At 34.8% G+C, this 15,902-nt stretch overlaps 1 protein-coding gene across 3 annotated transcripts in view; it reads right to left on the bottom strand.

Annotated features, from left to right (window-relative positions):
• Positions 1-11,733, bottom strand: part of LOC131165553 (uncharacterized) — a 35,877-nt gene extending 24,144 nt beyond the window's left edge. For 2 of the 3 annotated variants that reach the window (XR_009139596.1, XM_058123471.1), the window contains exons 1-6: positions 11,418-11,727; positions 10,147-10,258; positions 4,348-5,328; positions 4,143-4,264; positions 1,948-2,923; positions 1,708-1,863 (exon numbers count right to left, since the gene is read on the bottom strand). Coding sequence is in view for 2 of the 3 variants with exons in the window: in XM_058123471.1 (XP_057979454.1) it covers positions 1,708-1,863; positions 1,948-2,923; positions 4,143-4,264; positions 4,348-5,328; positions 10,147-10,258; positions 11,418-11,516 (2,446 nt within the window). In the remaining variant the exon portion in view is untranslated. Of the gene's footprint in view, positions 1-1,707; positions 1,864-1,947; positions 2,924-4,142; positions 4,265-4,347; positions 5,329-10,146; positions 10,259-11,417 lie in introns of all 3 variants that reach the window. The other variant, XM_058123470.1, reaches the window with a different exon arrangement.
• Between the last annotated feature and the right edge of the window lie 4,169 nt (positions 11,734-15,902).

Genomic DNA, 15,902 nt, shown 5'->3' with positions numbered 1-15,902 from the left:
ATCACATTTTAATTCTATTTCTATCATTATTAATCTATTCCACAACACAAGATCTCTTCTAGATTTAGAAACAGCAGAACATACTCTCCAAAATATATAAGTGTCATTACAATTTTTTCAATGTTCCACATTTTAGAGCATGCACCGTACCGCAATCCCTTTCCCATTCCATGAACCAGAACATTCCACATTCTAGGTAACATTGGATTTTCTATTAAATTCCTTAAAAGAAATATTCTCCTCCAACATTACCACATCAAATGTTTAATAAAAACTGCAGGGAACTGATATCCTCCACATTAGAAATATGACCACGCCCCCATTGAAATTATGAAATTATAGGATTATACTAACAACATTGATTCAAAGTGGCCAACTCTTACGGATCTTTTGGGGTATATAGCTGTCAGATATCCAAAGGGATTGGATGGCAGCTGTCATGTAGCTTTTGTGGTTGTATCATTTTAATATAGGAGGAAATCTTGTCCTCTTACATCGTACATTTTTTATTCTTAATACAATTTTCTCTTACCCCAAAAATATGGCCAATTATATGTTAAATTGCCAATAGTCAAAAATCATTCAAGAGACACCCCAATGACTTGACATAAATTGGACTTCCACATTAGAAGTTTCTGATTCAAGCTTTGGGAATTTTAACTTTGAAAATTTATGTTTTGCATCCTTTATTTTTTAGATTGGCAAAAATAAAAATAATTAGAAGGGCACCAAGGGGGTGCCACTGCCACCCATTTACAACTAACAAGCAGGAGAAGAGGGATATGTTTTGCATCCTCTGATATCTTCTTCCCTTTTGTGCCAGTATATAAATGTTACCTCCACTAAAAAATTTCAGGGTCCAGCACTGCAGCTCTGTACATCCCAATTCGCTTATGCTATTAATTAAAGTTAAAATGGCATTGATGATTCTAAGAACAACAATAATAATGTCAAGAGAAAATTACCATGTCCAGCTAAAATCTTAATATGCTTAACATAAATAGGTTATTAGTAAAAGCAGCCTTAATGGAGGATATACTGGCAATATTAAGACCACACGCGCTGAGATGTGCCAGTCATTAAGCCCCCATACAGGATCACATCAGTTTTAAGACATATTAACCTTAATTGAGTAAGTGAGCACATTAAGGTCCACTCCTAAGCATGCTGGAGGTCAAGTGCATGACACGAAATGAGTAACCTCAATTACAATCACTTTAATATCCTGACATATAACTAAGCAAATTCATGTAATGCACTAGTCACTTAAAATTATATCCTCACCTGTATACTTCTTTACAGTTTATATTTATTTATTCATTTCTTAAAATGAAAGATTGGAAAATTAAAAATGAGAATTATTATTTGGTGAAAATCAGTGGACCTCCTTCATTCAAACACAATAGATGTGTTTCCTTCTCTATACAGAAACAATTTACAAAATCAAAATGGGGAAATGATTGGTCAAAACATGTGCAGTTTTTAGAATAATAGAAAAACTCCTAAAATTTGAAGTGATATCTAACTAGTCCCATGTAAATTCAATTAATCTTTTAATTCAATAATATTAGAAATTAGGATTAGCCATTCAGAGGCCAAAGATATACCCTAGATGCGTGTGCACGGGACAATGATAAATAAGAACATATATTGCACATAACATTTAAAAAATCTAAAATGGAAGTAATTAGATCATAAGGACAATACCTCCAAAATCAGAGCGTTGGTTTTTCTCTGCCTGGGAGGGCATGTTTCCCAGGCTCATTTGTGATTTTTCACTTCCATCATCATTTTCAGCCCCTCTTTCAATTATAGGATCAGCACTCCGAGCAGGACCACTGTCATTTGAGAGAGATTGCTTTCCTAGCCATGCAAACAATTCAGAATGAACATAACATGAAAAGCTAAAATAATCTCAAATTGAAGTAACTCTCACAAGGGCAGTACCTCCAACATCAGATTGTCGATTTTTCTCTGCCTTCGAGAAGCACACATTACTCATGCTCATTTGTGATTTTCCACTTTCATCATCATTTTCTGCTCCTCTTTCCACTATAGGTTCCACACCCTGAGCAGGGCTACCATTCTTCGAATAAGTTCGCTTTCCTAGCCGTGCAAACAATTCAGACCTTAAGGAAGCTTCAAGAAGTAAAGAGTCTTGGGAGCTATCAACAGATAATCCTCTTTTTGAATCATCATTCATGTTTTCTTCTCTTTCTTCGTAAATTCGTTCCTTTCTATTACACTCTAGGTTGGGCTGAGCAGCCTTCTGCCCAAATGAAAGCATTTCTTCATCTTCATCTGCTACTGTATTATTATCACTAGAAGGAGAACAGACACCATTTGCAATAAGGCCAACCTTTTCAGGCAATATCTCTGATGTACTAGCATCAGGTTCACTGCACGCTTCAGAACCCAAATTTTGTCCATCCGCATTCCGATCAGACATATTGAGAAGAGCACCCTCAGCAAATTGAATATTTGGATGATACATTGGTCGATTATAAATATCAAATCCATTCTGCATTTGATGGTTTGACATGGGCACTAGATCTGCATCAACTTTAGATGCGTTATTTGAGGAATTTAATCCAATGCCAATACGATTCTGCTTCCCTGAGGACCATAGTAAACTGGAATCCTCCATTATAAGGGATCGGAAGTGAGCTGAGTACAGCTCCCTTTTGCGATAGAGGTAAGTGCATCTAGCATTAGCCTCAATCAAAGCCCTTTGTGCTTTACGATATGCCTTTAGAGCATTTCTTTCTTCAATTTCACACCTGCATCTGTACTCCTGTGCTTCCTCCAGCTCCTTGTCTTGCATTTCCTCTATTTCTACTAAAGACTGAACATCCACATCACTATGTCCTGCGATATTTGCTTCATCCAAATAATTCCAAAATGATGCAGCGCTCTGAGATGCCTTGCATAATGAAATAATAAAAAAAATACACAAAATCAGAGCATACAATATTTAGATAGTAATACTAAAAACTATGAACACACACACATCAGAGATCACCAATCTGCTATCTCGAACACTAAAAAAGCATGCCTGAAATAAAGATGCAGGCATAAGTGTCTTATCTCCAAAATGACTCCATGAATTTCAGTACTCCTTGAACCGTGTTCATATGCTTCAAGGAAGGAACTTGATGGATGATATCCGCTAATTATACTCAGATGCCTCATCTCTGAGGTGCTCTATAAAGCTAAAAAGAAATTTTTTTTTTTTGGGGTAAAAGGGATCTTATTCAATCTCCACTTTAATATTTAGTACAATATTATTACAAAAGTATTTCATGTCATCTAGCCTCTACAGCAACAATTCCAAAACCATGAAAGTTTGAAACTCCCTTGAGCTTGTAATTTAATAATTTGAGCCGCATCACATGGTAGCAACATGCAAACTTATTTCGATAAGCATATAGAAACAATAACTCATTGAAATAATTAATTATGAAATTAAATGAAAGAAAACTTCAAATGTTCACTACTTGCATTGGGCCAAGAACAATTTTACCAAACGTAGATGAGAATTTTTCCAAGATGAGAATGCTTAAATGGATGAGTGGTATAACACTGAAAGATAAATTAAGGAATGAACATATTCATGGTAAGTTAGGTGTAGCTACTATAGAAGATAAGATAAGAGAAGGACGACTCAGATGGTTTAGGGACTTGCAACGTAGGCCACAAAGTGCGCTAGTAAGGAAGAGTGAGTTACTATGGGGGGCAGTAGAAAGGGTGGGGTAGACCTAAAATAACTTGAAATGAGATAGTGAGTAAGGATTAAATAGCCCTGAATTTGTCAAAAGAAATGGTCCATGATCACATAAATTGGCGGAAAATGATTCATATAGCCGACCCTATTTAATGGAACTTAAGGCTTGGTTTTGTTGTTTTGTTGTTGAAGTATGTTCCCTCCCAACAATCTCGTACAAGGGCAATTAACACAAAGTAAAACCAATCAAAACAGATTAAAATTAAATTTTAAAAGGAAACAATATATACAGCATAATAAATTGAAATATTACTTGGGCATGCTCGACAGAAAAACAAGCAGATCAGGTAATAATGTGGGGAGTTGAAGCTTCAAAACCCTCTAGTAAGACAAGAAAGCCCTTTTAGCATAAACTTACTGATTTCCCTAAACAGGTTTTAGAAGTCACATTTGCTGATGGAGCAGTTTGATTTTGCAAAAGAGGATCTGGCATCCTCAACCTCTTTTCAGACTGACTGCAACTAGCTGTCGTGTCACCACCTGCAAAACCATTGCTCATAAGCAAGCATGTCACATTGTGCTACAATATAAAATAAGTTCTCCAGAAAATATGCAACATTCACCATCTTTCACTCCCATTTGTAAACTCTGCGTGGAATCAGGAACCAGTTTGTCATCTTGTTTTTGCCATTTAACAATGCTTGACATTGTCGTGCCAGTCGGAATTTCTTTCTCACAACAGCTACGATCAACCATACTCTTTTCCTGAGGATGACTGTTCTCAGTAATTGGTTCTTTTATATGACTGTTATCAGTAATTGCTTCTTTTATTCCTCGACCAACATCCAGCAAACTACTAGAATAAGGTTCATTGAGTTTCATGCGTTTCTTTTCCGGCTCTTTTGGCTCTGATAGCTCAATTTCAGTAGAAGTTAATCTGGTTTTTCTAGTAGCATCATTGTTTGAGCTTATAATATCATAATCTTTGCATAAACTTGAAACTATTTCCTTGTTTTGCTGGGCTGATTTAAGCTTTAGTTCGCTTTCTCGCATTGCAATCTGGTGGCGTAAGTCCTGGAGTTTGCTACTGTTCAAAACCACATTTTGGTTAGACCCGTGCTCTCGGCCTGCTGAATTTTTGTTGAAGGTATTTAGATTTCTAACTCGAAATCCTTGCTCAATCGAGGCCAACCCAGCATTCCTAGAATTGGTTCCAGGGGTTTTGGTCATTGATGAGATAACTGTGCGATTTAGTGAAGCTTTCTTAGGCATAAATTTAGTTTCATTTCTTGTAGCCTGACATAACATTTGCATCTTTCCCTGTGTTGGAATAGGTGGTCTTCTATTGCTTGTCACTCCGCGAGCGTTGCCCTTGGTTTCTGAAGCTTTTTCTTGTCCACACTCTTCAGAATCACTGCCACTATCATCATCAGAGAAGCTTATCACAAGGTTACTATTGACCCTTGATGGCACAAACCATGCAGGTGTGCCAGATTTCAATGGGACTCGATTCTTCTCAAAACCCTTACAGTGGTTTGGCTGCACCGATGCTTTGGAATGAATATCAACAGAACTTGCATGATTAATTGTGGAAATGTATTTTCCTGTGAAGTTCATACAAATCCACAAAAGAGAGTATCATCAAGGGAATATCAACATTGATTTAAATAGATGCACAATGAGACATACATTACTCAAGCTGATATTAGACAGAGGGTTGGAGCATCTCCAGAACAACCTAGAAATCAGAACTTGTGGGCACATATAGAGCCTCTATATAGTTATCTATATCTACACTATATATGAAAGTACAAATGGAAATCATTTTTTGACCAAAATACCCTTAATTTATCCTAAATAACATAAAATATTTTTTGGTTTCATTTGTCCTAACTGATATACACTTCTTTTTTCTTTAAGCAGATTTAATGGCCTTTAATTTTTAACTAACACCCATCCAACCTACAAGAAAATTAAAGTAATTTAATGGCAAACTAGCTTTTAAGTATTTCTATGGTGGGTTTTAGAAAAAAATGGTGTATGTAGTAGGTATACTGATGTCATTAAGGACATATATGATGGAGTAATGACTAGTATAAGGACTATAGATGGAGAAACTAGAGAATTTTCAATCACTATAGGTGTACATCAAGAATCTGCTTTGAGGCCTTATCATTTTGCTTTAGTGAAGGCCCAAATGACTAAGATTATTCAAAATGAGGTTCCATGGTGTATGTTGTTTGCAAATGATATTGTATTAATTGATGAAACTAGGGGCGGAGTAGAGGCTAAGTTAGAATTATGGAGATAAACTTTGGAATCTAGAGGTTTTAGGATAAGTAGAAATAAGATAGAATATATGAAATGTAATTTCAGTAATAGTAGAACGAATATTGGAAACAAAGTTAAACTTGATGATAAAGATATAAATAGCACTTGTAGATTTCGATACCTTGGATCTATTATGCAAGCTAAAAGAGAAATTGAAGATGATGTAATGCATAGAGTTAAAGCAGGTTAGGTAAAATGGAGAAGTGCTTCAAGTGTGCTTTGCGAACGTAGAATACTCTTAAAATTAAAAGGGAAGTTTTATATGATGGGTATAAGATCAGCTATGCTATATGGATCAGAATGTTGAGCGACGAAGAAACAAAATATCCCAAAAGTAAAAGTTGTCGAGATAAGAATGCTTATATAAATGAGTGGTATAACACTGAAAGATAAATTAAGGAATAAACAAATTCGAGGTAAGTTAGGTGTAGCTCCCATAGAAGATAAGATAAGGGAGGGACGACTCAAATGGTATATACACTTGCAACGTGAGCCACATGGTGCGCTAGTAAGGAAAAGTGAATTAGTTACTGTGGGGGGGAGTAGAAGGGGTAGCATAGACCTAAAATAACTTGAAAAGAGATAGTGAGTAAAGATTTAATAGCCATGAATATGTCAAAAGAAATGGTCCATGTTCGTATAAATTGGCGGAAAAGGATTCATATAGTCGACCCCACCTAGTGGGACTTAAGGCTTGATTTTGTTTTGGTGGTTTAGTTATTTTGATTTCTTAAGTTCAAATGGTGTAAATTATTTTTGGACTAGAGTGCTCCCCCCCCTTTTTTTCCTAGGCAATCAGAATGCCCTTAATTTTTTTTTTTTTTTTTTTTTGGATAAGAACTTTTTTTTTATATAAAAACAGAATCATTGTACATAAGAAGAGGCCAAGATGCCTTCAAAAATGGAAAAACAACAAACTGACAGATTACAGTAGATCTGCATTCCAACCTTTGATGGCCAGGCAGCAATAAGCCCCAAAAAAATACACCACTTTGTCCCACAAGAAAAGGGGGCAGAATGCCCTTAGGAGGTGTTTGATTGATTGGCAGCATAAAAAATATTCTCATGGAATGAGATTCTCGAGAATCTAATTTCCAGGAATGAGATGCCTGCCTCATAGGAATATTTTTTTCTGGGTTTGCATTATAAGATTCTCAAGAAAGTACATAAGATTCCCACATCCATGTTTGGTTGAACAAGGAAATTCTAACAAGCGGTTCAAGGAGATGACCATCATACCCTTGACATGTGTACACCCAATATATGAAGAATAATTATATTTTCAACATAAACAATACTAAGAATACGTACTTAATTAAATTCATGTCATAAAATTCTCAAAAAACATAAATTAAAAAAAATCAACACTTAAATTATCCAATTAATTGAAATAATTGAGGTAATATGGTGTCTAAATATTAATAATTAAATATATTATCATAACCCAATAATATTATTACTTTCATTTTATTAATAATTATTATATTAAATACAATAATAGAGGTGTAATAATACTAGATTATAGGGGCATGGTTCAACTCGACAAAATAACAAGGGCAATTTGGTCCAAAAATAAGATTCTCATGAAACTTACTGATGGGGAAAGATGGGAATGAGATGCCCATGTTTTGTGTGGATCTTTCATTCCCAGGAGTGTTAAGATGTCAGCCCATGTTTTGTGTGAATCTTTCATTCCCGAGAGTGTCAAGATGCCTGCCACATAGGATACCATGCCCAAAAATGAAATGCCATACAACCACAGGCATCAAATGCCCAAGAATGTTGAAAGATGACGCAAACCAAGTGCCCCTTTAATTTTATCTTAAGAGACAGTACAATTTTTTTCATAAGTAAACTTAAATGGCATTTAATTTTTTTATCTAACTCGTATCTGAACTAAGATGAAATAAAATTAATTTAATTGAAAAAATTTGCTATTGTATTTCTAATAATTAGTTAATTTGATTTCATAAGCCAAAAAATTTGAACCAATAAATTAATCTCAAATGTAGTAATGGATAAAATCCATTGGTTTTGCCCTAAATGAAGCAACATTTACCCAATAAGTTGACATAACAACCTTTAAATTTCAGCAAACCTATTCAGTAAATTAATCATAGACAGACCCTTATCATATTCTTAACATTCAATAATTTGATTTTCAATACAACCCCATGTTTGGTTTGCGGAAAAAAGAATTTGGGTAGGAAAAGAATCGAGGCAGAAATGGAATTAGTGTATTGAAATACAATTACTATGTTCGGCTAGTCAGATAAAAAGACTGTTGGCATCCCTGAATAGTGACTGGAATGAACTGAAAATAAGCCAAATTACAAAAAAGCCACTAATGCAGAATTATTTATTTTTGCAATTTTTAAATTATATAACTTCAATTTAACTTTATTATTTAAAACAGTGGTGGTATAATGGAATTATTTTGAGCCATCATCAAGCATAGTAAATACATATAGATATGATATATAATTTGCAGGAAGTTAGAATCTTACTGTCATTTTGGATTGAAATGATTGTTGGATAATTTCAATCTCTCTCTGTTCCTCTCTGCTTGCAACACCTTCTTCTTTTTTCCTTTCTCCCTCTGCATCTTTTCTTTTTACTTTGTCAGCCAGAGTAGAACTCTAGTGTATGTTTCCTAGTTTAACTACATTTTCAGTTTTCTGGAATGATAATATATTCACTCTACCATAGTCTGCATTCTCTTATAAGAGTGAACTATTTTCAAGTACCACTACCACGAAGAGACAAGTGATGTAGGGAGTCAACGGAATCAGCAGCAGAGCCTGAATATGCACCGACAGTTGGAATCAGGGGCACCAGACATGCCAGTGCCTCATGACAATGTGACATCAAGAAATATCCAGCAGTCAACAGGGATTCCTACCACCATCTTAGTAGGCATTAACAAGAGGGGGTCGGAGTGAGAAGTCATAGGTGATGGAGTCTTGTTGGAGTAGTGACAGAGAGGTTCTTCTCCAAGCAAGGAGACAAGAAATATGGTTGGGCATTTGATGTTAGGGTATTTTTTATGGATGATTTGGGTAGTTTAATTGATGGGTATTTTCAGTATTAATATATTTGTTAGGCTTATAATGGTCATCTAAAAAATAAAAAGACAAGAATGGAATGGTGATGATTCCCATGGGTTAGAGGGGCTCAAGTGGTGGAATTAGTATTCTGGTCAGAATAAAATTCCATCCCTAATTCTAGGAACCAAATGCAGTAGTTGGTCTCATAGCCTCAAATTCGATTTCATTCCAGCTCTGATTCCACAAACTAGATGAGGGATAAAAAAAAGAATCACATACAATATATTTTTTGCATAGACTAAAATTTTAAATTTGATACAAAATGATTGAAGTTTGATATTATCTAGTATTAAGCTTCAATATTTAAATTTCATTCATAACTTCTTATCTCAAAAAAAAAAAAAATCATGACATGACAAAAACAATTTAATTCCAAAAAAACTTTTATTTCGTATGCCTAATACTTTCTGAATTTAATTATTTTCAAATCTATTTCATTTATTTTTTTTCTATATGTCAATTTAGTTCCTTACACTAAAAGGATTTCGCATATTGATATCCCTATTTAATATTTGTTTTCAGTTGAGCATGTTAGCCTTCACAAGGTCCCCTAATGGGCATCCATTCAAAGTTCTTCCCAAACCCCATTTTCATAGAGATTTGAGTTCCCACAGATAAGATATGAGAACCAGTAAGTCAAACATCTGGCCTCACTCAATTTATTATTTAATTTTATCATGCATAAAAATTTCAAGTTCAACAGGCATGTGCTCTTGTGGCTAGTTAAAATAAATAAACTCTTTAAATTCAATCTCTGGAATTCGATTGATGCATGATAAAAAATACTCTGACTTATTTAATTGTTTCAATATTTCCAACCCAATGCATGCATTCTTGCAATAGTGAAACAAGGACCAGCACACCAAGTGTCGGACGAATCAGAACATAGATCAGGGATGGAAGCAATGCATCAAAACAACACTACATATGAAAAAGATCCAAGCATGAAAGAATAATGAAATCCAAAACTTTTACAAGTCCTACCAGCTTTAAAGCTTCCAGTGTTTTTGTTTTCTGCAGCAGCAGGAAAGGACTCATCCGGGGCTGCAGGGGCAGCAGTGCTAGTGTTATGTGTCCCAGAGCAAGTGGGGAAATCCTGTGGAACAGAGCAGAAAACCTCAAACATGACATCCACGGCAAAAATTTATAAAGAATATATAATCAGAAAAATTAAATGCATAATAGTTCCAGAAAACAACAGTGATTTTACTTTCACCACTGAATAAATGAATAAAATGATAATTTACAGATTTTGTGCATTCTCTTATTTAAACCACCCCCACCCCCACCCCTCAAATAATAATCATCATCGTCATTAACAGCTAAACCTGCCATGTCAGATCAGAATTAATCCTGCATGCAGAGTCATGAGAGAGAGAGAAGAAATTATAACCACTAAAACTTCTGCTCGGTTGCATGGGAACTGTACAAAAAATAATTAAGAAACTAGCATCTTGAGTCTTGGAATTTTTCTATTGCTTTGTACACAAGAAAACAAAGAAGTACATTAAACTAAGCCTGATACAACTACTGCACCTAGCTGAGATGCGCTTTTCAATCATTTGAAATAGAAAACAACGTAACAGAATATTCAAAATATTTACCCATACATTATTTTCTTCCTCCGTGTTCTCAGCAACCGAATGGAAATGTAAGAGAAATAAGTCACAGATTCCGCCAGCAATATAAAGAATAAAAACAATGCCAGAATAATTCTAGTTGTGTTGTGATTCAAATTGCCATAATATGGAGAAAGAAACCAAATGGTGAATAAAATAAAGACAGCATAACTGCATAAAACGTGAGTAACAGTAAACAATTCATTCCAGAAAATGGGGAGAGAGAGAGAGAGAGAGAGAGAGAGCGATGACATGCTACAGCTCCGAAAGAGAATCCGTTGCCGTGCGAAGAATGTAATTATTCGAAATAGAAAACAAAAAACAAAAAAAATAAAAATAAAAAACATTCAAAATGTTATTATTTTCGCATTTATTTTCTTCCTCTATTTTATCAGCAATCAAAGAGGTATCTATAAGAAACAAGTCCTGGATACAGTTAGCAATAAAGAACAAAGGCGGAGCAACAATTCAGATTGCGCAACAAACGAAAAACGAGGATATATAGAAATAATTTACTCAGCGAATGGAATAAATAGTGTATAAACATGATTTCAACAGAAAACAATTGATTCGATACACATGGAAGCAGTAAGTGATGGATAATGTAAGATACTGGAGTTCGGAAAGAGGGAATACGTCGTCGCCTGAAGAAGAGAGCTCTCCTTCTTCTCTGGTTTTGGAGGGATTGTTCGTGAGCTCTAGATTAGGGCTTGGAGCTGCAGAGGTTGACGCCATAGCTTTCGTCCTCAGCTCATCTCTCTCTCTCTCACCCACTCTCTCTGTCTCCGTGCGTGTGTGATAAATCAGGAATGGCGGTTAGCACAGAGTGAGGAGTGACGAGAGGAAGAGCAGAGGGGATCGCAAAATGGAGATTCGACGCTACTGGCTTCATCCGGGCGTCAGAAGGAGAAGTACGCATTTCATTTCTTGATACGAAATTACTGAAATGTCCTCTATCCAGTAAAGGAGCTACGAACGAGAATAATAGCGCCCTGTATCCGTTTGCCGGGTCACTCCTAGCAGAATGGGGCGGCGGAGATATAATGGGTTAGGTTTGAGATTGTGCCTTACCTTCTCTTTGGAGAGGTTTTAAATTTTGATTTATATTAAATTTAGATAAAATAAATATAAAATTATATTATAACTTATTTAATCTACCTATTGAAATTCATGATTAGAATAAATTAAAATTTTAAATTATGTTAATCAATAAATAAATTATAAAAGGCACTTGTTACGAAATACATAATATATTTATTTTATTAATATTACACCAATAAGTAAAATTTAAAAATATACCATATATATATATATATATTATTTTTAAAATGTGGTACATTCAAGCTACTAAATAGTTCATTTCACATCACTCTATCATTAGTTAACTTGATTTCCTGTAACTGGGAGAGTACCCTATAGTAAGAAACATGATCTTGCCGCTAATTGGAAGGAAAATGAGGACTTCTTGCTTTGCTTATTTATGAACTAGATGAAAAAGATTATTCATGCATACTTTTGCAATGAGAAAAAAAAAATAGCATGTTCCATCATTTAATATAATAGTATCTAGGCATGTGCTTTTGCACATGAAACTTTTAACCTTAATAAAAGGGTCTTTTGATTAGTTTCTTAACAATTAATTATGTAAAAATTTTATTTTTGGTTTTTAAGGGAGCTCCTTCTCCAAGGAAGGCGTGAACCCTTATATTAAGTGTTTTTCATTGTGATAGCCTCATTCAATGTATACAATCAAATCCAAATTCATTAGAAGATGATATGAACATGCATAGAATAATAATTCTCAATTCAGTATATTTTAAAAAATATATTATAGGAATTTTAATAAAAAATAAAAAAACAATCAACTTAAATACAACCAAAAATACAAATATAAATACGATTCACAAACAAGTTAAGGTACAGATATCTCGTTCTCTTTAGAAGATTCAAGTCCTCTGTGGTTTTTTGGCTTAGCCCACGAAGTGCGGCTAAACTCCTCGAGATTTGTCTCCCCTATAATACAATACCCCGATAATCTCTCCAATTTTGCACAAATGAAAGAGTCCACAACTCCACACAAAAAAAAAAATCTTTGTTTGTCAAACTCTCTAGACTTTAAATAATGATGACATGATGAGAATAATGAGAAGGAATTGGTGTATGGTGTCAATGACTTAAGAGTATACTAATAGATACAAAATAACCTTATATTCTCCATTCACTCAATAAATAAGATGCATGTATATTAAATAGGTACACACTTAGATTTAAGATATTGTAAAAATCCCCAAAAAGAGATATAAAATATTAGTGGATTGATTTCCAAAAAATTTTAAAAAATTAAAAAAAATTAAAAAATAAATAAATAATTAATTAATTAACTAATTAATTAATAGGATTAACAAAAAGAAAAAGAAAAAAAAATTTATTAATTAAATTTTATTTTTATTTTATTTATAAAATATATTATTATTAATATTAATTAAATTTATTATTATTTTTTATATATATATATATATATATGTAACCACCTGAAGCTTCAACGAAGCTTCAGGTGGATTCTAATTGAATTCATGCGCGCCCCCCCCCAGATTATCTTCTATCTTCTTCTTCTTTTATTTTCTTTCTTTTCTCTGTTATTTTCCTGCAAGTCTCTGAACTCTCTCTCTCTCTTCACGTTCTCTCTCCCTCTCTCCTCGATTTCGTGACGAATTTTCGTCCGATCAAAAATTCGAAGATACCATTGGACTCCATTCGCCGCTGCCGTCATTTCTACCGGAACAGATCGGTGGTAGGAGCGGCGTAAGCGTATTCCCTGGGGTAAGCCATTTTCCCTTTTTTCTTTAATTTATTGCAAAATATAAGCCCAATTGACGAACGGACACCACCACGAGAATTTAGGGATGATTCTCTACAAGTCTAGTGGGACGGAATTCTCGTGGGAGTGTCGGGCCAAAACCCCAAATTTGGGGTGCGGCGATTATTAAGGGGCTTATTTTTAATTAGTTAGCATTAATTTAGAAATGCTAAAATATTAAGCATTTGGGACTGAAGTAGGATTTCTGGAATTTAGGCCCCGGGTGAGCGTCGCGGGTGTAATTTTGGGACCCGCAGGCAAAATTTGGAAAATTAAGTGGGGATGTTAAATAATAGTTTAAATATTAATTTGAGGTATATGGAGCCTAAGGAAGGCTAGATGAGTATTATTTTGGAAAAATAGATTAATTAATCTGGGGGAAAATGTAAATTGCAGGAGTTAAATTTCGGGCGCCAAGGGCGTGAAATTTTGGGTCCTAAGGAATTTCTCAATAGTTAGGTAAGGGAATAAACTAAAGCAGTAATTTTTCATACAAAGTATTATTGATTATGAGTAAATTTATTTTCAGAAAAGCATATGTTATATTGTGTATTACGAATGAAATGTACGATTGGGAAAATACTGCTATGATGATTAAAATGTATATGTATGTATAAGATGTAAGGAATTCACAATTTTAGAATATGAAGTATGACTTTTAACAGCATATGTGTGGCATGAATATTATTTTATGCGAAATATATTATGATGTGAAAGATTTTACGAACCAATCATGATTTCAGGTATTATGAAAATATGAGTTATGTTGTGATGGTTTTGACGATTATGTGATAAATGATGTATTTTCAGTATATATATATACCTGAAACAATTTTGGCGCGAGGCCATATATTTATGCTATCGGCACGAGGCCGTATTTATGTTTTTGGCGCAAGGCCATATATTTTTGTTATCGGCACGAGGCCGTATTTATGTTATTGGCGCGAGGCCATGTATTTATGTTATCGGCACGAGGCCGTATTTATATTATTGGCGCGAGGCCATATTTACTATGATTTTGGCACGAGGCCATATGTATGATTTCGGCGCGAGGCCGTATCTATGTTTTCGGCACGAGGCCGTAATGATGTTACGTATGATCATATATTATATGTTTTCACAACTAGGATGTTAGTTTAGTTCAGACCAGGAGCTTGGTACCGTAGCTATGGGTTAATTTTGGCACGAGGCCTTATTAGTGCTACCGTCCCACAAGGGGATGGGAGATGGATAGTCGATGTGGCTTTCAGTAGAGTGTGGATGTCCACCTGGCAGTCCGGACCAGGGTGTGGCGGGCTCATCGTACTTACAGACATATTTGATTCGGCAGTGGTCGGCCAGCCATTGTCGGGTCCCGCCTTGGGGCTGCACAACCTGTCATGGGGGGTAATACATGACACCAGCTAGCTATTCATCCTGTGTTTGTTTTCAGTACTACAGTTATAACAAATGATTTTATGTATGATATGAATTATTAACATATGTGAAAATATATGTTTACCCAGTACGATATGATGATGTTTATTGAATTATGAAATGTACTATATACGTATAAATGCATTAAATATTCATGTTGCCACACAGCTGTATTTAGTTTATTTTCCCTTACTGAGAAGTGTCTCACCCCCAAACTTAATTAATTTTTCAGGAGCCCCTAAGAGACCGGTGGGTTAGGGCCGCCGTTGAGCTAGTGAGATTACCCTGTGAGAAGGGTAAGATTTTGTAATAGGGTCATAATTATTTTGTGTTTGACCCTAGAGATATTTTGATGTATGTGAGGATGTATAGAATGCTCTAGTATTATGTTTTATGATTGGATGTTTGAGATTTTATGTTTACTGCTGCTAGGTTTTCCGCTGTGTTTGACAGGTATCCCCGCTACCCACGGGTTCGGGTTGACCATTTTATTTATTATGTGATATTTTATGTTAAGAAATTGAGGGACGTTACATTTGGTATCAGAGCCTAGGATACTAGGTTCTGCAGACTCTAGAGTGCAGCAGTAATAATACCAGAGTATAAGATAAGAGAACTTGAGGTCTGGTTTTGTAGTCTAGATGCAGGACTTTCGTGGTGGTTTGTATGATTTTCCTGGGGTGACGATTTCAGGAAATTCATTGTAAACTATTGTCAGGTTGGGTATCTAGATTTCAGGATTGAACCTTGAATTAAAATCAAGAGTGATGAGTTAATTAGGAAAATATACCATATGAGTTGAGTGATATGTATAAAGAAAGATGTTTTGAGTTAAGTTATTTCTTCTT

This window comes from Malania oleifera, chromosome 10 (assembly GCF_029873635.1).
Source record: "Malania oleifera isolate guangnan ecotype guangnan chromosome 10, ASM2987363v1, whole genome shotgun sequence".
Lineage (NCBI taxonomy): Eukaryota > Viridiplantae > Streptophyta > Magnoliopsida > Santalales > Ximeniaceae > Malania > Malania oleifera.
Note: the sequence above shows the minus strand (reverse complement) of the source record. Positions and strands in the feature narration are given on the sequence as shown.